The sequence below is a fragment of the Varanus komodoensis genome, unplaced genomic scaffold (assembly GCF_004798865.1).
Source record: "Varanus komodoensis strain SLA01 unplaced genomic scaffold, ASM479886v1 scaffold4, whole genome shotgun sequence".
NCBI classification, from domain to species: domain Eukaryota; kingdom Metazoa; phylum Chordata; class Lepidosauria; order Squamata; family Varanidae; genus Varanus; species Varanus komodoensis.
Genome location: NW_025335941.1, coordinates 61018770 through 61042224, shown reverse-complemented (window position 1 = coordinate 61042224; position 23455 = coordinate 61018770). Strand labels below are relative to the sequence as shown.

General features: G+C 49.3%; 1 protein-coding gene across 1 annotated transcript; it reads left to right on the top strand.

Moving 5' to 3' along the window:
* Positions 1 to 228: 228 nt before the first annotated feature.
* ANKRD42 (ankyrin repeat domain 42) lies at positions 229 to 22766 on the top strand. The gene is made up of 12 exons (XM_044441845.1): positions 229 to 253; positions 4311 to 4471; positions 5075 to 5182; positions 6783 to 6902; positions 7771 to 7906; positions 8160 to 8360; positions 10758 to 10883; positions 13088 to 13193; positions 13811 to 13980; positions 16974 to 17100; positions 21234 to 21381; positions 22632 to 22766. Exons 1-12 carry the CDS (start codon positions 229 to 231, stop codon positions 22764 to 22766), a joined length of 1563 nt encoding a protein of 520 aa, XP_044297780.1.
* The last annotated feature ends 689 nt before the right edge of the window (positions 22767 to 23455 follow it).

The following is a 23455-nucleotide window of genomic DNA, read 5'->3' as shown; positions in this document are numbered from 1 at the left end:
CATCCCCTCTGCGCGCGCGCGCATGCACGCACACGCGGGCACGCGCGTGCCTGCACACGCCCCCCCTCCTTCGCACCGCTGCCGGTTGAGGCAGAGGCTCGAGGGAGCATCAAGTGTACACCGTTTCCATGGCAGCCGCGCTCCGGCAGCCGCAGAAGCGCCCGGAGCGACCCGGGCGGACGGCGGAGGCTTGCGCGGATCGAGGCTCCGTCGCGCCCCTGCGAGGCCATGCCTGCGGCGGACGCCCCCAACGGTGAGGCCGGCGCTTGGCGCGGCTTACTGGTCTACTGCTCGGGTGGGGGTCCCCTCGGCAGGACTCTCGCTCTTTGAATGCAGGGCTGCCCACTTCCTGTGTTCAAGCCTCGGGGCACTCGAACCAGATGCCTCTGAGCATGCATAGAGAGCCTTTGCCCCCGTGGAACAAAACCTGCCATCAGATACGCGCTTAAGCGGAGATAACCCCTGGGGAACGCTGGGATTTCTTTTTCAGTGGTCCTGTTGTGCAGGATTGTATACTTCAGTTAATTTCTTTTCCTTCTAATTCTTTCAGGCTTTGCAAATGATTTCTTTCTTTCATTTTGGAATGCTGGTTTCGTTTGCTTTGTGAGCCTGGATTATTTGCTTGTTTGCTTATTTAAGATACTTTGTATTGATTGTTCTCTTTTGTAAATGCCCCTAGAAACCAAACCTAAAGGGTAGTACACAAATGCTTTAATTAAACTTATAAGAAATAGCATAAATCAGAAAACAGACCTATAAATAAAATGTATCTACACCTGCCCAGAATGCTAATTTTCTACCAAGAAGCTGCAGGATAACTTGAGTATGTACAGAGTGGACTTGTAGCTCATGGGTGGGCTATAGGAGGGGAGATACCCTCTAAATTATCTCTCTACTTCATTTTCCAAACAAATAACTGAAAAGAACCAGAATTGCCCCTCCCTACTTTTTAAAAAATTCTTGAGAACTCCCCAGAGAGCTTCAGCAATCGGGAGATATAGAAATGAACTTTTTGGCATGCTAGCAATTATTAGACTGGCTACAAGATGAATACAGAGTCTGTTTTGAAAGGGCACTGTGTTTTCTTCAACATCCAACTCATTTTTGTTTTTGGGTTTTTAGAAGGTAGAGAAACCACCCAAATACTGGTCTTCTCATTGCATTTCCATAGGGGAAAATGTCAACTTTCTTTTCAATAGCACCTTCCTCCTTCCCTCAAAACCTTTTGGAGCCAGGAGCTTCTGCTATTGTGAGTAGAATTTCATAAGGATTACTATTAAACAGTAGGAATGTTTTAAGTATCACCTGGCAGACTTCAGGAACTGAAATCTGACAACTGAACTAAGCAAAACAACAAAGCAAAACAGAAATTTGAATTCCAGAGTAGAATTTGAAAAGGAGAAAAATACATTTTAAAACCATCCTGATGTGTCCCCTTAACCACATCTTGCATAAGTAAATTCCATAGTTTCACTGTGGTTAGTATTACTGTCCTGCATATTCCCCCTTTCCTGGGCATTAAGGCAACTGACATGATCCTTCTCCTCTCCATCTTATCCCCACAACAACAACCCTGTGAGGTAGATTAGGCTGAGAGGCAGGGACTGGCCCAGAGTCACCCAGTTGGCTTCATGGCTGAGGGGAGACTTGAATCAGGAGCACCTGAGTCCCAGCCCAATATTGTACGCACAATGCCAAACTGGCTCCATGGTGGTTGTTACCTCCTCACAGGGTTGTTGTGGGGTTAAAACCATGGAACTATGTAAGCCACCTTGCCTCACAACAGGAAACAAGGTGGGATATAAATGCAGTGTGACTAATCTTGGAAGCTAAGCAGGGCTGGGCTGCAATCTGGACGGGCTGGGTGGCTTACATGTTGTAAACCTCTCAGTGAGCTTTGACTATGGTAGTTTGGCAATGTAATAAATAATTTTATTTATTTATTTACAATATTTTACCCCATCCTTAACAAATGTCTCAGGACAGCATACAACGTAATTAAACAAAACAATAAATAAACCCAACAAATACATCAATTATATATATACACACATACATATGCTAAATAATATATAATAATAATAATAACTATTAATAAATAATATAGAAATACATATAATAAAAATAGCTGCTGTCATGATTTCAAACCATGTTGCAGAGCATAAAAGGATTCTAGCCAACTATTTTCTATTTTTGATTCCTGCTTTCCTCACTGTCCCAGTTTTTCTATCTTCATTCTCTCTCTATGCCAGTTGACACTAAAGATTCCAGAGAAGTGAGGATGCACCTGGATTGTGTTGATGTTGTTGCCTCTTTAGGATTTTTTAAAAAGGGTTTAAGAGGGGAAAAGGGCTTCTGTAAAACTCCATCATGTTTACGAAACTGGCTAGAGAAGGCAATCTTGCTAGGGATTGAAGAAGAAAAGGAAGACCGATGAGGAGACGGAGGGACTCCACCAAGGAAGCCACTGCCTTGAATTTGGAAGAGCCGAGCAGGGCTGTCATGGACAAGACATTTTGGAGGGCTTCCATTCATAGGGTGAGCATAAGTCGCGGACATCTGCAGGCACAGAGCACTTTGTTTTTGCCAGGGCTCATCATTCGCCATTTGCCATTTTTAACCTGCTGTCAAAGAATTGGAAGGTGAGGATGGTCAGTCACAGTGGTGAATGCAAACCATCAGGGGACCTGTCCCTGCTTTTCTAATGCCTGCAGATTTGTGTACGTAAAACTAGAAAACAAGGACGTGAAACAAAAGAAGAAAACTAAGAAGACCTTTTCTTGCTATCTGACAAGCTTACAGAGTCAGGCCTGTAGCCAAGGTAGGGCAAATAATTGGGTGCTGCGTTTCCCATTTCTGGATTTTTTTTTGGAGGGGGGGAATTGTCTTTTTTGTTTGTGGCAGTGACAGCTTCTGATAAAAGAATGGCAACTTATTTTAAGCACAGGAGTTATTTAAGACTAGAGTCCTCCAAAAACCTCTGTTTATCAAGCAGGATGAATGCACAGCAAATGTCTCAATTAGAAGATGCCCCCTGCCCCCCGAAGCTTGCTCACCCCAAGGGGATTTTTCCTGGTCACAATCACCCGAATTACCTAAGTGACCTTGGAAAAAACAGTTTAGACAGTAATTTGATTTTTAAAAAGTTACCTATTAGGAAGTTGCATTATGGACTGGAGTTAGACAGCACCCCTTGGTCTTACTTTTGCCTTGCCTTCAGTTTCCATTTTATCTGAGTTACTATCCAGCTAGCGATAGAGTCCTGATTGTTTGCCTGCAGTAAGAAGTGTGTGTGTGTGTGTGTGTGTTCAGCCTACAATTATGAGTACACTCATTATTATTATGGCCACTTATTGCTGAAGGGTGAAGTAAAGAGATAACTTAAAGCAATTTAAAAAAAATACCCACCATAAGTTACTCATTACATTTTCAAATTATTCACTATACTTACAATCCTGCTACTCACTTTTAATCTCTTTCTTGGATATTTAAAGGCAAAGAATGAGAGCAGCCCATGGGGAAAAATAGCATCTCTGTCTGCCTCGCCTGGCTGGCTGGCTTCCTAGGCTGTGACAGACAGTGTGGTGTAGTGGTTAGAGTGTTGGACTGGGTCTCAGGTGATCTGAGTTTTAGTCCCCACTGAGCTGTGATGCTCACTGGGTAATTCAGACCAGCCATGGACTCTTAGCCTCACCTACCTCACAGGGTGGTTGTGAGGAGGAAGAGGATTTTGCAAGCCACTTTGAGTTCATGGAGGAAAGAAAAAGGGATATATAAATAAGCCAGGCCTAATATTCGATTTCCCCAGGGGAAGCCATGCAGCTTGAAGTCTTTTCAGGGTTTCAGGGCAGAGAAACCAATCCAGTGGGCAGCAGAAAAATTCCAGTTGAATTAGTTCGCTCTTTCGACAGTAGCAAACCAGAGTTTTCTCTTGACTTGCCTATGGGGACGGAAGATCTAAAGGTTCTTATTTAGAGTAGAAACTACTTCGTGTGTTGTACATCTTTTGGTTTCCCCTTTTCACTGTATCCTTACCTTTCTTTTTTCCTTATGAAACAAACAAAAAGTCAGCTGTTCATACTACATCTTTGGGTAATTTGACCTTTGGGTAGCCCTTTCGGTGAGCGAACACGGCTTGGAGGAGTGGGGTGGGGGCTTTCTGCCTTGCCTTTCCCCATGCCAGGAAGACGGGCTAGGGGGCTGCACGGCTGCAGGAAGGCGCCCGAGTCGTGCAGGGATGCCCCGCATGGCCGTCGCAAACCTGGCTGTGCAATTAAACGGGTTGTTGGTGTGTTGCCACTCTGCCGCAGCTGCAAAGAAGAAGAAATTCAAGAGCGTGCACGAGGCTGTCAGAGCTGGGAACGTGGAAGAACTCAGCAAGATGGTGGCGTGTGGCGCCAGCATGAATGAGGCGGATCCCGTCCATAAGTTTACACCCTTGCACTGGGCAGCACATTCTGGAAGCCTGGAGGTAAGAAAGCAGGCCTGGCGAGGGGAAACCACTGTGCAGGCTCTGCTGGTCTTATAACGGGCGCTCTGCCCAGGACAGAGGGGTAGGTCTCTGCCCCAAAGGGATTACAATCTGGAAGTACACACAAGGGAGCCGGCGGGGTAAGGGGAGGGGTACGGAGGCAGGGCTGTGTAATGCAGAACAGCACGTAGCAACCCCTGCCTCCAGGATGGACTACATTCCCCAGAATCCCCCAGCAAGCACTGCCAGCTGGAGACTGCGGCAATAGGGTGTGGAGCCCAGGAGTTCATCCCAAGGGCTTTAACAGGAAAGGTGAACTCTGAAGGGGGTTTGCAGTAGATAAGCGACGGAAGCATTCTGGAAGAGGCTCCAAAAAACATGCCTTCCAAGCAGGCACGGGGGACTCTCCCGGCGGAGGGCAGGCTGGTGCGAAGGCGGCTCTGAAAAATGGGGTCGCACACGGACCGACTGCTGGGGAGGGCTGCTCGTCTGTGAATGCGAGGCAGCGGAGATGGGAGCCCCAGTGCTAGATCAGCCGCTGCCGAGCAAGGCGTGAGCACGTGGGGAGGACCGGCTTCCAAATGCACGCTTGTCGTTTGCTAGTGCCTTCAGTGGCTGCTCTGGCATGGAGCTGACCCGACGGCAGTGACCATGAGAGGCTGGACCGTGGCTCATCTGGCTGCCATCAAAGGCCAGGACGCATGCATGCAGGTACGCCTCTTCACCCAACCTCGGCTGACCCTGATTTCAGGCACAAGGGGTTTTGGCTTCGCTGCTGCTTCTGCTGCTTCCTCCCCCCCCCTCCCTTTTCACAACTCTGAATACCGCTGTGGGGAAAGTGTATGCAGAGCCACCGGCCCCTTCCTTTTTCTCAGAATCGCAAACCATGGTGGGTTCATTGAGCACCAGTGCTGCAAATCCAGTGGTCCTTCTCGCCACGTCCGCGGATTGCGGCAGTTGTGTGGGTCTCTATCAAAAAACCATTTCTAGCAGTTTCAGCTCCATCAGGAGCAAGTCTTTTGCAAAGCGAATGGGTCTCACTGCCACAGAGGCCAGGTTTCCCTACAAATATCTTTAATTACTCCAGGGAGTTATAGATGGATGAAGGGAACTGCAGCTGAGCTCAAAGAGAACACGGGGTGGGCAGATGCAGGTGGTGTCAGCCTCTCTGCTAACTCAAACAAAAAGGAAACAAACAAACACGCCAGCCCTGCATTCTTGCAGGCTGGGACTGCAACCCCAGGGTGTTTCTGGAGAAAAACCTACTAGTCCTATTACTCAGCAGGTTGTGCAACAATTTGGCCTTTTCCTCCCTCGAGGATTTTTTGCAAAAAGGAAAAAGCCAGAAGCAGCAGTGGGAAAACGCAGGAGGGGATCGGGAGATGATACATCTAGACGCCTGCCCCATAAAATTGCATGAATGCCGTATGCCAACAGTGGGATCAAAGCTTTGTCCAGAAGCACCTCTTGGTTAGTAGATTCAGGATGGACAAGAGAAGGAAAGGATTCTTTCTCACGATGCGTAATGAAGTCCCAGCTGAATGGCTTCTGAAGTTCTTACAGCGAAATGAGTTTCCACAGGATCCCTTCATGGGTTGTCCACCACTTGGACTCAGACAACACAACAATCCAGACTGCACTAACAACACACAGCTCACAGCAATCCAGACTCAACTTGCACTCAGCTCCTGTGCAAATTACTGTGTTGTCTGGAGCAAGCTTTATGATATGCATTAGCAAACTTCTCCTGTAATATTTTCCAATGTGGGACCCACAGGATGGGTTGAGCCCAGCTTCCCAAATCCTCATCCAGCTTAGCTAGAGGTTGGGAATAATGGGACTTGAGGTCCAACACATGTCAAGGTACTAGGTCTGTCAGTTCAGTTAACATTTGAGAAGCTGGATGGGAGTATTTGAATTACACAATATTCAAATATTCATGTAACCCTCTCCCCCTCGCTCGGTTCCCACAATCCATCATGTTATGTTGCTATACATCAGTGTTTACTTTCAGAACACGATCACAGGAAATTAATGTAGATATTGGGTATCTTCAATACAAATGTGATTAAGATTAGCTTGGGACCAATTTAAGGGACACAACTTCCAACCAAGGTACTCTGGAGGTACAACATTCCCCTTACATGTTCTATCCTTCAACTGAGCACGTGAAGAATCTCCAGCCACTATAAATCCGACTGCATTTTGGCTAGGCTTCATCGGTATTTCTTTCAATGTCTGTCAATGGCCCTGTTGCACAGAGTAGCTTAAACAAGTTTAAGAAGAGCCGTGCTCCTTTGCGTGTTCATAGGCCCTTCATCTTAACAGTGTGAACCTGGGAATTCAGGACGAACGGGGGTGTACCCCAGCACACCTGGCAGCGACCCATGGACAGTCATACACCTTGCAAACCATCCTTCGGAGTGGGGTGGTAAGCGAACGCTCCTTTTCCTGCTTCCTTCCCTTTTTTGGTACAAATCGGCACTTGGGCATTTTAAAGAATCATGTCCTATCCCCCATGTTTAATCTTCCCAACAACCTTGCAAGGTAGGTCAGGCTGAGAAATAGGGACTGGCCCAAGCTTACCAAATGCCATCCTTATCCCTGAAGGCCAGATGTTTTGTTTTTAGTTGGTAATAGCTGGTGGGGGAGCTGATTTTTGCAGGCCAGGTCAACCTTTTCTCCCCATACTCTGTGGCTGTGATTAGTCCCAGAAGTCAAACTCCCTCTGGGTCTACTAATCTATCCCTGGTAGGCAGTGGAATGTGGGCCTTCGGAGTCCCAGTCCAGGACTTCAAGCTCCATGCTGCACTGGGTCTCCCTTGGGCACGACTCCCAGAAAGCCCCTTCCCTCCGCGAGCCTCCTCTTGGCCTTTATCGCAAGCCAGAAAGCTCCTCGTCCATCTTGTCATCGCCACCTCGTGCCTGAGCAGTCGGCCAAGAGCCCACCTGGAGCCGTGGCATCTTCTGTGCTATCACCACCCCTGTCAGGGCAGGTGACCCAGCAAGCTGTCATGAGGAAGAGCAACTCCTGTTGGGCACATCTTCGGAGTGGGATGTGGACCCAACGCAGGGGCCCAGCCACGCTGACCCTTGGCGCCAGTCCTGTAGCCATCAAGGAGTCTTGTGTTTGCATCCCCCCGTGGCTATTTCGTTGGCCCCGTAGGAAAAAGGAAGCTGCCTAGATGCTCTGACCCAGCAAGGCTCTCAGGATCATTTCCTTCTGAGTTTCACACCGCTTCTCTAGCAGCGGCTTAACATTTGGAGCACACCACCCTGCTTTCCTTCTTAAAACCCAGGACGTGAACGTTTCCGATAAGAACGATTGGAAGCCCATTCACAATGCAGCTTTCCACGGCCGGCTGGGCTGTTTGCAGCTTCTTGTTAGATGGGGAGCTACACTAGATGACGTGGATAACAATGGCAACCTTCCAGGTACAGCAGGGGAAATATCTGCCGTTCTCAGGAACTGGGGAACGATGGACGGGACGAGAGAGGGAGAGGGAGAGAGGAACGCATCAACAACTCTTCTTTTCTGCCTGCATGGTAGCAAGAAGGAGGCCTTGCATGAGGAGAGGGGCATCAGCAGAAGCCTCCCTGTCAGAATGAAGAGGAGCGTTGGGGATGGGTTTTCAGCACGCTACCGCTTGGCTCTGACGCTGGGTTAATTTTCCTCCCTGCCTGGCAGTTCATCTGGCGGCCATGGAGGGCCACCTGCACTGCTTTAAGTACTTAGTGGACAAGATGCCCACCTTGGTCCATGCCCTGAAAGCCAGAAATGACCACGGGGAGACCCCGCAGGACCTGGCGCAGAGGTTCTACAAGGACAGCGTTGCTGAATACATCGAGAGCCTGCAAAAGGAGAAGGGGCAGCCGCAAACGGAAGAAGGTGAGCAACCGCTGGGCAAGGTGAGGCTGATCTCTGGGGGGGAGAAGGATTTGCGGGGCTGGTAGGTTTGGGGTCACTGGATCTAATTTTATTTTATTAGGACCTCAAGATCTGCCACTGGTACAAAGGTGTGGTAGATCTTGAATGTCTAATAATTGGACGACGTGCCCTTCCAAGCTCAGAGAGTTGTTTGGAGTGCCCAAACTGAACAGCTTCTGCAGTTTTCTCCACACAAAAATCCACTCGGATTACTCCAGCCTTTCTTCAGTTTGGCAGTGGAACCCAGATAAGAGGGCAGATAAGAGGGGAGTATTTTGTTGCAAGCAGCTGAACTACTGCCAACTACCAGGAAGTCCACCTGTCAGTCCAGATCCATCACTGTTGTGTAGCCTAGTGAGATCAGCAGGTAGGCCCTTGAGTGAGAGCAAACTTTGGGTTAGAAACCTGTCCTCTCCCAGGATGCAAATCAGAGAAAAAGGAAAATGCGAAAGGGTCATCCTGGCCAAAGCCAGGCTCTATCCCCACCTGTCCACCAGGAGACAATCCCAGTGGCTACCGAAGTGAACGAAGCCCAGCCAATCAGGTGCAATCTTTGTACCAGTGGGTGGGGTTTTACTAGACACCTGAGAGACAAGACACTCATCACATGGGGAGGGGGGAGCATGATTTCTGCTCTTCCCTCCTAACACCTGGAGGAATAATGCCCACTAACACCTACTCACAGCCCAGTGAGGTGGTACATCAGGTGAGAGAGGTCCGTCTGGCGCCGTCGTTATTTGTTTTTCGGCGCCAGGTGAAGACCTTTTTATTTAAACGTCATTTTAATTGTTAACAATATTTACTTATTTATCTGGCCAGGGCGACGACTTCTTTTCTTTTCTTTTCTTTTCTAACTTTTATAACTTCTTTTATATCGTTTATATTTTTTATTTATTTTATATTATTAATTTTAATTTTATATTGTTATTTTTATATTGTATTGTGTTGTGTTGTAAGCCGCCCCGAGGCTTCGGCAAGGGGCGGCATAGAAATGTTATAATAATAATAATAATAATAATAATAATAATAATAATAATAATAATAATAATTATTATTATTATTATTATTATTATTATTATTCCCTCCCTCCTGCCTGACAGCCAGGTTGGAGTACACCGGAAAACAGGCTGTCTGAGCTACCCTAAACCACAAACAGGGAAGTTTTCTCCTCCTCCCAGCGGGATCACCCCAAGACACTGACAGGTGGAAGATTCAGGACAGGGAAAAGGGCAGCCGTTCTGGGGCAGCGTTCAGCTGAACTGTGGGATTCACTCCCATGAGATGGATGTAGAGACGGCCACCAGTTTGGGGGGCTTGACCAGGGGATTGAGGAAATCCCTGGCTGTCCGTGGTGTGCCTGTGTGCCCCCGTTGTTGGGGAGCTTGGGGAAGAGGGTGCTATTGCACCCCTGTGCCATTTCTGGGAGCCCAGGGGAGCTGGTTGGCCTCTGGCTGGACCAGACGGCTGCGCGATCTGATGCAGCACAGCTCTGCTAATGAACGGAAGCAAAGCGAGTCGCCGCTAGGTTGCAAGAGGCTTCAGTTTTGATGGCATTGCCCAGGGAAGGCAGATTCTGCAGCAAGGCCAGGTGGGAGTCTCTGATCTGGAGCAATTAGGCAGGTTGTCCAGGCTTCCCTGGGCGGGGGCAGAGGAGGTGACTTGGCTGTGTCTCCATGTGGCTGGAATATTCCCTCACTGAAGATACACCTGTGTAGCAGAACTGCAAATGCACGGGTAAGAGGAGGAACCTCCAGCTCTGCAGGAGCCGCCCCCTCCCCTCCACACAGTTTGCACCTTTTGTTTGGCAGCTTTTCTCACCTTGCTGAATTGTATCTGGGGTTTAGTCATCATGGGGAGGGGCCCTCTGGGCTGCAGAAGCCTTGCCCTCCAAGTGGCTGGAAATCTCATGGCGCTAGCCCTCTGGCTTCTGAACTTCCAACAGGCATCAGCCGCAGGATTGTAAGCTGGTTGTCGAAGGCACAAGGACTAGAAACTTGCTCAGACAATGCACCTTATAAAGATAAATGTAGCCAGGAGTAAACGAGGCACTCTTCCTGCAGACCTTGAGAAGCACAGCACAGCCATGCTTTTGCAGGCGTTCCTTCTGCTTCATAAGCTGGGAGGCTGCTGGTGGCTCCCCTGGGAGGGCCGGACTCAAAGCACAGAACGTTTCTGAGGCTTCAGGGCTGTCTGAGGCTGATGTTCTGCCCCATGACCCACAGGGGCCAACAAACAGAAATGTCACAGTCACTGCAAAACAAAAAAGCTCCCCCGAGTCTGAGCCCCCTACTCTAAGTCGCCCTTTATCCAGGAGTTATTGTAGCTGACTAGGCTCCTTCTTGTTTTCTCTCTGCATAGATCTAACGTTTCCAGGTCATGATGCTGCTTTCAGAGGGGACCTGGAGACATTAAGAACATTACTGGAAAACAGAGTCATCAATATTAACGAACGGGATGATAGAGGCTCCACTCTCTTGCACAGAGGTCAGGGAAGCAGCCAATTCAAATGGCTCTTACGGTGCTCCCAAATGGCTTAAACTGTTTCCTAAGTGACTGTGTTTTATTTAGTTTATTTATTGCATACGGAACTCCAAGATGTTCAGAGAGGCACCCCCAGCCTGGTGCCCTCCAGATGGGTCGGCTTTCCTATCAACCCAGGTCACCGTGGCTGCTTGCCAAGGATTCTGGGAATTGTGGTCCACATGCTACCAACTGTGGTTCAAAGCAACTGGGGGCTTGTCCGATTGCAGTTGGGAGGCCTGAAGATCACACTAATCTCCGCCTTGAAGCACAGACGACGGCTTGGGCCTGGTTGGCATGATCAGAGAGGGGAAATAAGCCACGACCGTTTATTCCTGCTGCTTCTACCCCTGTGTCTGCTTTGTGGATTTACACAGAAGCACAGAGTTGGAAGGGGCCAGAGGGTGCGAGTCCTTGCACAGTGCGGGATTCCCAGCTAAGCCATCGCTCTCAGAGGGCTGTCCAGCTGCACCTTGAATGCCTCCCGTGTGGGAGCGCCCATCACCACCCTAGATAATAGTCCCATTGTCTTCTCAGGAAATAAATATGGCTTATTTATTTGGGAATCTGGCTTACTGTAACACATTATTTCATGTCCTGCACTCTGGGAAGATTGAGAAGAGACCCTGTCTTTCCTCTTTATCACCTCCTTTCAAGTACTCCTGGAGTGCTATTCCATCTCCCCCCAGTCTTCTTTTCTGAAGGCTAAACATGTCCAGCTCTTTCAACCTCTCCTCTTAAGGCTTTGTTTCCAGTCCCTGGATCAACCTTCTCGCTCTCCTCTAAACCCTTTCCAGCTTGTTTGCATCTTTCTTAAACTGTGGTGTTCAGGTGTGGACTCCAGATGAGTGCTGAGTAAAGGGAAACTAGCATTTCACATGATTTGGAAGTGTTACTTCTCTTTAAGCAGCCTAAAATAGCATCTGCCCCTTTTTCAGGGTTCCCATTGCTATTACACTCAACAGTGCAGCTTGACGTGCCGTGTGAACCCAGCCAGGGTGGTTTGTTTTCATGGTTACCAAGCCACTCGGAAGCCTAAAATGATCCATGGTTTCCGTGTGGCTTGTTTCCATGGCTTATTTCCCCCACTGTGATCACTGAAACCCAGTTTTTCTCTTGGGCTAACATACCTCATAGCTCTTAGGCAAAGCTGTTCAAACAGCAGAATAAATCATTCAAAATAAGGAAACACTTTGCATAATATTTGTACAATATGCATAGGCCTGTCATTTTTGGGCACAGACTTTGGATCATCTGGGTGTAGATTAAAAAAAAACTCAAGGGAGGGAATACAGTTGTGTTCTTTGAAATCAGAAACAAGCAGGCCACAATCGAAACAAGGTGCACTTTGAACTGCAATCGATACACCATAATTTTCTGTTAATTTGGAGTGCATCACCTGGCTTTTAACAAACGTGAAATTTTGCCCACTTCATGCTCCTGTAGGTTGTTAGAATCGCCATGTCTAGCCATTGTGAGCTCAAGCCAAGCCGAGCTTTATGCCATTTCCGCAGTGGTAGATATAACTCTGGTTCATGAAGGTGGAGGGCTTTGGAACATACGACTGGCATTCCAAAGGTCATGAGCTAACGTCTAAGACAAGCACCTTTACATTTAGCCTAAATTTAAAAAGCTCACCGAGATAGCCAGGCCAGCCCAAAAGGAACTGTTTCCCCCAAAATCCAGAGCTGGATAATGCTGTTACTGTTGTTTATCTACTGTCAAGTTGTCTCCAACGTAAAGCAACCCTATGAATGAATGAATGTCTTTCAAAATGCCTTCACTTGGAGCCTCGCATTGAGCATTGGGTTGGACCTGAAGGACTTATTGTCCCCTTTCAACTCTACTGCTTTGTGATTCTATGAGTCCACGTGTCCTAACTTTAACTCGGCTCTTGTGGCTTCCTTGGTGGACCCCATCCATCCCATAGTTGGTCTTCCTCTTCTGCCTTCAACTTTCCCAAGCATGAAAGTCTTCTTGAGGGCGTTTTACCTTCTCATGATGTTCGCCAGGTACGGCAGCCTCAGTCTCCAAAATGCTACTCAATGGTGCAAGTGCTTGAATTCTCCAGAACCCTTCATCAGGCTCGATGGGATCTCGGTTGGCCCTAATACGGACACTGTCCAATTGTGGGTCTTACATTTAATGGCTTCTTTCCCCCCTCTCAGCTGCTGGACAAGGTCATTTACATGTCCTAGAGTGGCTGATCAACAGGGAAGCAAACTGCAACATTGCCAATGAAGCTGGAGAGACACCAAAGGACGTTGCAAAGAGGTGACCAACTTTTGATACTTGGCTGGGTTTTCCTTTGCTCAGAAGGGATGCTCTTCAGAGGAATGAACCAGGACTAAATCCCACTGGCCCTTCACTCTGACCAAACATCAGTGTAGATTCAAATCTGCATCCCACAGAGTGGAGACCAGTGAGCAAATCGGTTCACCTGCTTGCAGAAACTGGACTTTTTTTCTCTTTTCCCTGTGGAAGCTTCCACCCCCCATCATGTTCTGGCCCTCTGAGGTCCCCAGGTGGTCCTTGTCTCCAGCTCCTTAACCCCAGTTGTTTGCGGGTTTCCTGGCATTTCTAGTTGCAGGCAGCAAGAGCTTCCATGCCCTCCTCTGCATGGAGAAGGAAATCAGCTGGTACTGGGAACACCAGCTGCTCTTCTCAGCACCTTCTGGGTCTCAGGGCTTCACATAGGTCCCCATGAGGACAGAAGATGCCCACATCCTTCCTGTCATCTCCAAGAACAGTGTAGAGAACACTAAGCTAGAAACACCACTGGCCTACAAAGCAAATACCGATCTTGGAATCAACTCCGATGCAGTTGGCAGGAGAAGCTCTGGGTTGTTGACTTGTTCTCCAGGGGCTTAATGGGTGTCTAAATTGTGCAGGTTTGCCCAACTGGCTGCTGTGGAATATTTAAGGAGCAAGATGGGAAACGACTCTGATGAGGAAATTGACATACAGGACCCACAGTTCTTTGAAAAGCACGGTGTGGAAGGAAGCACGGACTGCAAGGCCGACTTGCATCTAGAGAACGAGGACAAAACAGACAGTCGTGGTGAGTTGTTGGCCTCCCACTTGTTGTTTCGGGGAAGGTGGCACGTTGGTGAATGGATGCTAAGAATTAGCCTGAGAAATTGTGTCAGTTTGCAGGTGGAAAGTCAGCTTGGAGGGGCCCACAGCTACCTGGTTAGGACTGCGGTCAGTTTTGCAATCGGGCAACTAAAAGGTTAGTTGTCTGTTGCTGCAGTTCTGCTTAGCTACAAGCTGAAGGCGTCCCGCTCCCAGATGTGTCTGTCTGGTGCAGCGATTAAAACAAGGAAGGACTCTAGGTCAGGTGGCCAGGCAGGGGTCTTGGGTTCATATGAAGCTCTCAGACCATTGGTCCATCAAACCCCCCAATATCGTCTTCTGCGTGCACTGGCCACGTCTCAGGAGAAAGCTTTCCTAACTCTGTATTGCGTCCTGGAGATCAAACCCAAGTCCTTCTGTATGAGAGCAGGCGTCCTATTCCTGGGCCTGAGGGTGCTGAGTGTGCTGTAGGTTTGTGGCACTTCTGGACCTTTTCATGCTAAGAATAGGCCTGCTGGAATGACGGCCAACTTGCCCTCCGTATTTCAATGACCCAGGTGCAACTAAGCTTGGATCAGGCAAGTGCCCCGGCCTGTGTCTCCTTGGTCCATGCAGCTGCCCAACAAAGCAAAGGTACGGTCACGTGTGGCACATTTCCTAAAGAGACAGGCTTGGCTTTCGCACTGAGCGATTGATTTAATGTGTGCCCCAGCTTTCTTCCATGGTGGAGCCCTAGATGGCTAAGTCCGCGACACTGATCAGCCCCCGACCTGCTTAGCTTCTGTGTGGTCGCCGCAGCCCTGAGGCTGCACAGAGGTTTGCGGATTGGTAGGACTTGTGTGGAAGCACAAAGCTCAGAGATGGATCCGTTTCCCTCTCCCCTGATCCCAGAGTTTAGATTGAGACCCATTGCTCTCTGTCTCTGTGTGGAAGAAATAGGAATGGCGGCTTGTGGGGGTTCCTGTGGGAATCCATCTGAATAAGACTTGCCAAGTTATACTGGCACATACAGCGTGTACAACCAGGGAATCAGAGACAGGAGAGTTGGAGAAGGCCAACCCCCTGCTGAACGCAGGATTCCAAGCCAAAGGCTATAATTAAGAATTATAGTTATACAAAACAACAGCAACAATGCAGCAACTTCCCCAGTACAAATAAACGCAAGGATTTGTCCTGAGTCCAAGCAGAAACGATTCCTGCCTACAGCTTTGCAGCCAGTCAGTCCCCTTGTTTCTCCAGTTCCGTTAGACAGTGGAGACTTCAGTGGTCCTTTGTAGATATGTTTAACTCTGGAGCACAGGAGAACCACAAATGGCAACTTATAAATTGCAGTTGCTGTTATTACGTGGAAGTGCAAATAACCAAAGGAGTCCCCATTCCCTTGCAACTCAGCTGCACACAAGTATTAATTCAGTTGCAATAAGACGTAAGTGTTAAGAGCCCTTTCTTATCAATTAGTTCTGCAGCAGTTCAGCTTCCCAGCAAAACTAGCTGCTTCTTTCCCCCCCTTCTAGCTCTACCCTAGGACTCCTCTTCTAGGAGCCTTCCAGTTCGTAGGAATTAGCCTAGCATCACTGGTGAAAAGGACCAGGTGGATGGAAAGCGTGGAATCGGGCATGCCTGGGTTGTGTTTCAAAGGGGCTCATGTTTAGTGGAGGAGTCGATCCAGGCTGTAAGACTTTCAGCAGTAGGTCCGGTGTGCTTCCAGATGGAGGCAGCCATTCAGGCGGTTCCCCTGCAGTAAATCTTCCATGGAAAGACGTTGGAAGCAGCAGCGCGAAAACAGGAAGGCTGCAGACGGAAGGCTGTGTCCTTGGGACCCCTGCACAAACTTCTGTGCATGACACGGGGTATCTTGCACACATGGACAGTCCACCTAGAAGCAGCCAGGTCCCCCGCGACTGGATGCTCCTTCCCTCTGCTCAGAAAATGATGGCACCCATGGGAATAGTCTTCGCCTAACCCGCAGCCCAAGACGAGCGCTTTCTGTGTGCAGGGATGTGGTGCTTTTTGGGCAGCGTTCAGCCGGGCAAATGCAGGCACAGCCATGCACGGGATCCCACCTCAGCGAGGACTCGGCCAAAGAGGTGGAAGGGGAGGGCACTGGGAAAAGGGGAAAGGATGGCTTAGCCCATGTCTGTAAGTAAGATATGCTGCTTGCAGGTGCGGTAAAAGCAGGTAGAGGGTCCTGGCAGAAGACAAAGAAGTCAGGTGGATAGTTGCATGCAAGCTGAAGTCCTGGAGCCCTTCTGGATCAAAGCAAAAGCTCAACTAGTCCAGCATCCTGTTTCCTTACAGGGTGGACTAGATGTCTCCTAGTTCTCCTTCGACAGTGGACTTCTCCAAATTTTGCAAAGAAGTTCTCTGATAAGGATGATAATAATAATTAGTATACTGATTATTAATAAGTATCATGAATAGTAATAATAATTAGTATAAAAATGTCCATTAGGGCCAAGAATATTCAAATGGATTAGAAAAAGTGCTGGTAAAAATCTCTGTATTAGGCAAAATGCACCCCAAAATGTATGTATTAGGAGAACTTTACATTTAAAAAGTTTAGAATTTTCACGCAAGCTAAAGAGGGAGAAAAAGCTCTCAGAGTTTAAGAGGAACCAAACTCATATGAAAAATGAGAAACAGAGAGAAATCGACTTTGACTGGTTCACTCATCCCCAACTTGCCGATCGCCACGGACAGACCTATTGTCTGGAGACTGGCTTAGCCCCTATGTGTTATGTGTTGGGCCCGTTATGTGTTCCCCAAGAAAGCCTGTTTTCCTGGCTTGTAGGCGCACGTGTGTGGTGGGAGGTCACTGCAGCGTGCCTGCTTTGTGGCTTTGGCAGGGTCAGCCCCTCGGGCAGCTCTCGTGATGTTTCAGCTGAAGCCTGGAGAGGAAGCAGCCCCCGCTGACTCTGGGGCCACCAGCGCACGGTGCGCGTGATCAGAAAGTGCAGAGAGCTGGTTTCTCCTTTGCAGAAAGGGCCTACCGGAAGATGGAAGAGCTGCAGAAGCTCCTGGAAATTGCCACCAGCAATTTCAAGCAGCTTGGGGGAATAACCCCGGAAGAAAGGAGAGCCAAAATTGAAGAGCGGCAGCTGGTCAGGTGAGAGCTTTCCCATTGGCCCTAAATGCCATGCAAGCAGTGGCGTCGGGGAGCAGTCTCAGTGCACTGGGGCCTTGAGTAGTGAGCCTGTTTCCTCAGGCTTCCTGGGTTTTCCCTAAGGAAAAGTGGGTTTCCCAACATATCTGTGGAGAGTGGGCCTCTCTCCCGCTTGTTACAGACTGTCTGGGTGAGTCATCCGATTCTGTCTGATTTGGAGGAGGAGGAGGAGCACTGGGGAGAAGACGACTTTGAAGTTTTGAGGTGACCGAGTGAGGGTTCCCACCCAGAGTGTAAGAATCAGCCTGGTCTGGAAGGGTTGGAAGGGATTTTCAGGATGGCAGGGGGCGCAGATGTGTGACCGTCCTCGACCCAGTGAGGAGGCCGTGGGAGAAACGAGCTGCCCAGCTAACCGCAAACGAGCTAGGGTTTGATTCCTGCTGTCTCCCTCAAGCCACCCTGAGGGTGTAGCCGGAAGCTTTCCTGAAAGCGAGGAAGGGAGGCGAAATTTCCAGTTTGGATTGAACTCTTCACATGGGCAGAGGCTTCTCCCTCAACTTTGGTAGAAGGCCATCTGGAGTTCCTACGGTTCTGTAATCTGTTCAGTTTCAATAAAAGGATTCTTTTGTGTTTGACACCAGAAGGAAAGAGGGAAGGGACCAGCTTGTGACACTGTTGTGGTGAGCTCTGTTGCAGCGCAGAAAGACCGTTGTCGCGATGAGCTGAGTGCCGCTTTCCCAAATGTCAGCGGATGACTCACATCTCCACCCTCTTCCTGCACGGCCAGATCTTAAATGGGCCAAAGCAGACACGCAAAGCACTTTGGCCAGGGATGATGGGGGTTGTAGTCCAGCACGGCTGGCAGGTGCCAGGTTGGGGAAGGCCCGTCTATTTCCATTGTGCAGTTTTGAGAGGGGCAGAAATAGATGGACAAGGTTGGAAAGCGCCTCGGCATCCGTTTGCTCTGACCCCTTGCTGACAGCATCTGCTGGAAAAAGCTCAAGCTCCACTGCCTTCCCAGACAACCCAGCCTGTTGCCGTCTTGGAAGGGGAGGCTGCGTGGAGCAGTTCCTCCTCACCTCTCCTCTCATGACGGTGTGAAAGTTTGGGGGGCTGCGTTCTCTCCTGACACCCATCCATCCGCCTCACCTGCCGTCCTAGTTTTGCCCTCCCCCTTAATTCTGGAGGGGCAGCAGTCAGCTGGGAGCCCAAGCGGAAGGCTGAGCTGCAGAGGAAGCAGTGGGCCAACCCGGAGAAGGCCGCTCTTGGCAGATCCATGGCAACCCCAGCCGCTTTCACAGGCGATCCGTGGCAAGCAAAGCAACCCGGTGCTAGGCAGGCACAAGTTAACAATTCCCGCTTGAAAAGCTGGTTTGCTCTGCTGCCCTCTGCTGTTTTTTCAGCGCGATGACCAACTTTACCCACAATTCAGGCCAGACTATCCAAGAAACTCTGTTTCTTGCCTGCGCCTGTCCTCTTTCCTTGATTGCTCTTTTTAAAGAGAGATAAGTCAGATCCTTGGGTGACAGAGTGGGCTGCATCACCTCAAACCATGGACTTTTTTCCTAACCATTTTTGAATGACATCCCTCCCCACTGGCTCCCACCACAAACAGGTAGCCCCCCCACCCCCGAAAAAAATGAAAAGAAAAGCAAGCATATCGGGCAGAAAGATTCTAGCCTTTGGAAAAGATTGTGAAGAATCCACCTGCAGATTCTCCAACATCAAGTCTAGCTTGTTCCCAAGTATAATAATAAGAGGAAATCATTACACAGAATGCTAGTTCAGCTATATTTTTTCAGTTCAACTGGATACTATTGTATCATCATCATCATCATCATCATCATCATCATCATCGTATGACATTAATATCCCACCTTTCTCCCCTCTTGCAATAGGCATCTGTGAGGGCCAAACTAGAAATGATGTGATTCATGCCCTTAGCAATTGTGTGAATTGTTCTTCAGCAAACAGCTGGATGGAGAGGAAATTTGGATTGAATTCATAGTGGAGAGCAAAGGGATCTTAACCCTTTCCCTTCATGGTCAACCCAATCTGGGGACTGGGGTCCCCCAGTGCCTGTGGGATGTTGGACCACGTTCAGGCTGCGATCCAAATTCAGCTTGGCACATGTTCTCAGGGACTGCATTCGGGTGGCGCTGAAGAAAACAAGGGGATTAGGGCCAAAATTATCAGCACAGTTTAGTTTACTTGAGAAAGGGATCCAACCTGTCAGAATGGGAAAAAATGGAGACAGTCTTGGAGACGACCCAATGGACCATGGTTGGGGGAAAGAAGCAAGGGGCATCACTGTTATTTTATTTATTTATTTTATTTATATTGCGATTTATATCCTGCCTTTTTCCTACAAAGGGCTCAAGGCAGCTTACATCTTCTCTCCTCCTCCATATTATCCCCACAACAACAACCCTGTGAGGTAGGTTGGGCTGAGAGGCTGTGACTGGCCCAAAGTCACCCAGTTGGCTCCATGACCGAGTGGGGACTAGAACCCGGATCCTCTGAGTCCCAGTTCCGTGCTCTTAACCACTACGCCACACTGGCTCTCGTTATGTGAACTTGCCAAACAGGGAAAGGCCTCTGGGTCTTGCCAACCTGTAAAATTTCCCACAATTCCATGGAGCAGTGTTAGGGTCAGGAGCATCGTAGGAAGCAAACATGGCGGGCCGATGCAGCAGCTGGGTGTTGTTCAGAGTGCCAGGCTGGAGAAACGCAAACTGGGAGGCCAAGACCACGCATTGGCAGCGAGACCTTGCAAGAGTGCGGCAGCTGCCGAAGAACGGCAAATGCTGGCAGAGCCCCGGCTGAACGCCTTCCCTTCCTTTGCAGCCCCGATCTAGATCACCTCTTAGCCCAGCAGAGCATTCAAGCAATTGCTAAGCTCGCGACGAAGCGCATGGCACCCAGTTCGACTCTGAACCGATCCCATATCTGTAAAGATGTCCCATCCCCTTTGGCTGGGCCTGTGATTTGCAGAGCTGCTCCAGACTGCATGGCCAGAGTGCTGGGCATTGTAGTCCAGAGCACCCGCAGGGCACCAGGGCTGGGGAGGCAGTGCTCGTGGACAGAGAGCAAACCTGGGAAGGGGGCACAGGTCTTTGCAGCTGGCTTGCAGGAGGCGTCCGGTATCTTTGCTCCGTGATGGCAAGGGCAGGCCTGATGAGAGGGGAAGCAGTGATGGCAGTCTCTTCTTGATTGCCTCGAGCGCCACGTTTTGGTGGAAAGAGGATCCACCTCAAAGAAAACAAAACAGAGCGGAGCAGAGCAGAGCAGAGCAGAGCAGCTTGAACACGGGGCTGAAAGCAGCAGAATGAGATTCAATAGGGACAAGTGCCAAGTCCTTCACCTAGGAAAAAGAAAGCAAATGCATCGTGACAAGATGGGGAGGACATGGCTCAACAGAACTGAAAAAGAAAAAGACCTTGGAGTTATTGTGGACAATAGGCTAAACATGAGCCAACAATGCGATACAGCCACCAAAAGGACAAATGGCATTTTGGGATGCATTAACAGAAGTATTACGTCCAAATCTTGAGTAGTAGTAGTTCCTCTATACTCCTCACTAAGACCTCATCTGGGATACTGTGTCCAGTTCTGGGCACCAAGATTTAAGAAAGATGCAGTTGAATTAGAGAGGGTCCAGCTGAGGGCAACAAAAATGATCCAGGGTTTGGAAACACTGAACTGTGAGGAGAGACTGAGAGAACTGGGCATGTTCAGCCTTGAGAAGAGAAGTCTGAGGGGGGACATGATATCCCTCTATAAGTCCCTCAAAGACTGTCACAGAGAGGAAGGTCAAGGTCTCTTCTTGCTGATGCTAGAGTGTAGGACATGAAATAATCAATTCAAGTTGTGACAACCCAGATTCAGGCTGGGCATCAGGAAAAGCTTCCTCACTGTCAGAGCAATATGGTAGTGGAACCAGCTGCCTGGAGAGGTGGGGGGCTCTCCCACACTGGGGGCATTCAAGGAGAACCTGGACAGCCATCTGAGTGGGATGGTGTAACGTGGTGTCCTGCAACAGCAGGGGGGTTGGACCTGATGGCCTTCATGGCCCCTTCCAGCTCTCCTATGATTCAAAGCAAAGCCGAAGCAAGCTTGGGCTTTACTTTGGACAGGACTGTCGGTGAGCTGCAGGTACAGCTTGAGTATGAGCGGCTGCGGCGGGAGAAGCTGGAGGCCGAGGTGGACGAGTACCGGGAGGAGATCCAGAGACTCAAGGAGCAGCAGGAGGGTGCCCAGCTCCCCACAGCCGCCCTCCCCATGGTGAGTACCCAGCGCCATCCGCCCATCGCCAGGCAAGCACGAGATGTGGCCAGAGACAGCCCTTGGCACCCAGCAGCAGCAGCAGCTGCTGGGGCCCCAGCCCGGCTCCCGCTTGCCAGGGGCTCTTGGGGCCCCTCTGCCCTGCTGCTCCCAGTGGCTGATGGGAAAATTGCTTGATGGGAAATTGGAAGGGCAGCTGCAGCTTTGAGTAGCACTGTGGTTGGTGTCAGGGGAGCTTCTCGGGGCCCAATCCACCAGTGAGGTTGGCCTGAGTGCGCTTTTGCCCTGGGCTCCCTCCAGCTTGAGACAGGCCCAAAATGTTATAGAATCCACATCCATTTCCTGGAAATTAGCTGGAGCGGAACTCCAAACTGTTTTACTTCAGGTAGATGAGGAGGTTTGAAGAAGGGGGAACAAATTGGCTGACCTCCCCTCTGTTCCAGAGAAATCAAGCACTGAAGAGGCTGGTGGATGGGGGAAAGGGGTCCCTCTCTTTCCTCCAGGATCCCCAGGGAGTGAATATCCCCGAACGGGGAGTCTCCTCTCCACTGCCCCACAACTGCATTTGGTCCACGGGAGAAGCTGATCTCCCCTGGAAAACCAGGCATGACGCATGCACAGAATCCGTCCTGCAGTGAAAATTCTGAGAAATGACGTGACGGGAAAGTCATGGAACAGAACTGAGGGAATTTGCTCATCCCAAGAGGATTTTGCCCCAGAAAGCCTGACTGGATGCACACAGAGACACATACTTACGGCATCCTCCCTTTACGAGATTCCTCTTCACAGCAGGAGTAGAACAAGTTCCCTCCACTAGATGATAATCTAGTAATTCCTAAGGCAGTGCCTTCCAAATGTGCTGGACTACAACTCCCAGCATCCCTGGCTGTGAGGTCCAATGCATCTGGAGGGCACCAGAAAGGGCAGGGCTGTCCTGAAGAATCCCATGCCACAGGACTTTGGGTAGGTCTGTCCTGTGAGGCCGCTTTCCTTGGACTTGCTAGCTTTCTGCATGCAAGGAGCTCTTGTTGTGGGTGAATGCCAGCCCCTTCTGGATTAACCTTCCACGCTCAGCCTGAAGCTGCGAAATTCAGGGATGGCTTTCCTGGAGACAACAAGAAGGATAGGGAAAGGATGCCCACCCCGAGCATTTTGCTGTCTTTGCATTCCTGGTTTAGCACCCAATATTTAACCCTACTGCCATTTTGAGGCATGGCAGTGGGCTCACAATTCCAATGTCGCTTCTGCAGGAGACCGCCGATACTGACCTCGGTCGAGTGGCTTCTGATTCTAGTAAACTGAGCTCCGACTTGGGCAAAGAGAAAAAGAAATGGAAGAAAAGGCCCCTTCTCAGTCCTGGCGGAGTGTTTGTGAGACGATACTAAAGAGGCACTGAAAGGAGGATGATGGTTTTCAAAGCATCTTGCAGTCCTGGTTGTTGGATTTCCAGGGAAAGCAGCTGAAAGGGGTATTCGTCCCTGGGAGATTCCTGCATGAAGGTGCTCCAGCTAACAGTGCCGTATGCAGAACCGCAACTGCCTAAAGCTAATGCACATCCTTTCTTGGAAATATATTCCATTTCCATTTTTCCTATAAGAATGAGTGTTTGGATCCTGGGGGGCGGGGGGCGGGATAAGGTCAGTTTCTTCTTAAAGTGGAGGACACCATTGAATTGTATTACCTAATAGCTCTTCATTAAAGTCTGTAACATTATAAAGTTTATTTCTCTAATCTTTACTTTGCTTCTCCGGTACCCGAAGCAGCTTTACAAACATAAAAACAATTCAGTACTGAACTGAAATATAAAATATTAAAAAACCAACCCAGCTAAACAGATTAAAATCAATAACTGTAAAATCATATTCGAGATTGCTAGGCATTAGAATTGTGACAGCGATGGTTAAAAGGAACAATAGACCATTGAATATCACATACATCTGATGTCTCTCAAAGTAGAAAACAGGCCCTCCTAAACAGAAAGGGCTTGAATGCTTTTAAAGCTGGGTTCACATGCCTCTCTGGGAAGGAGCTGTACACTAAAGGAGGCCATTTTCAAGAAGGCCCTGGACTTGGT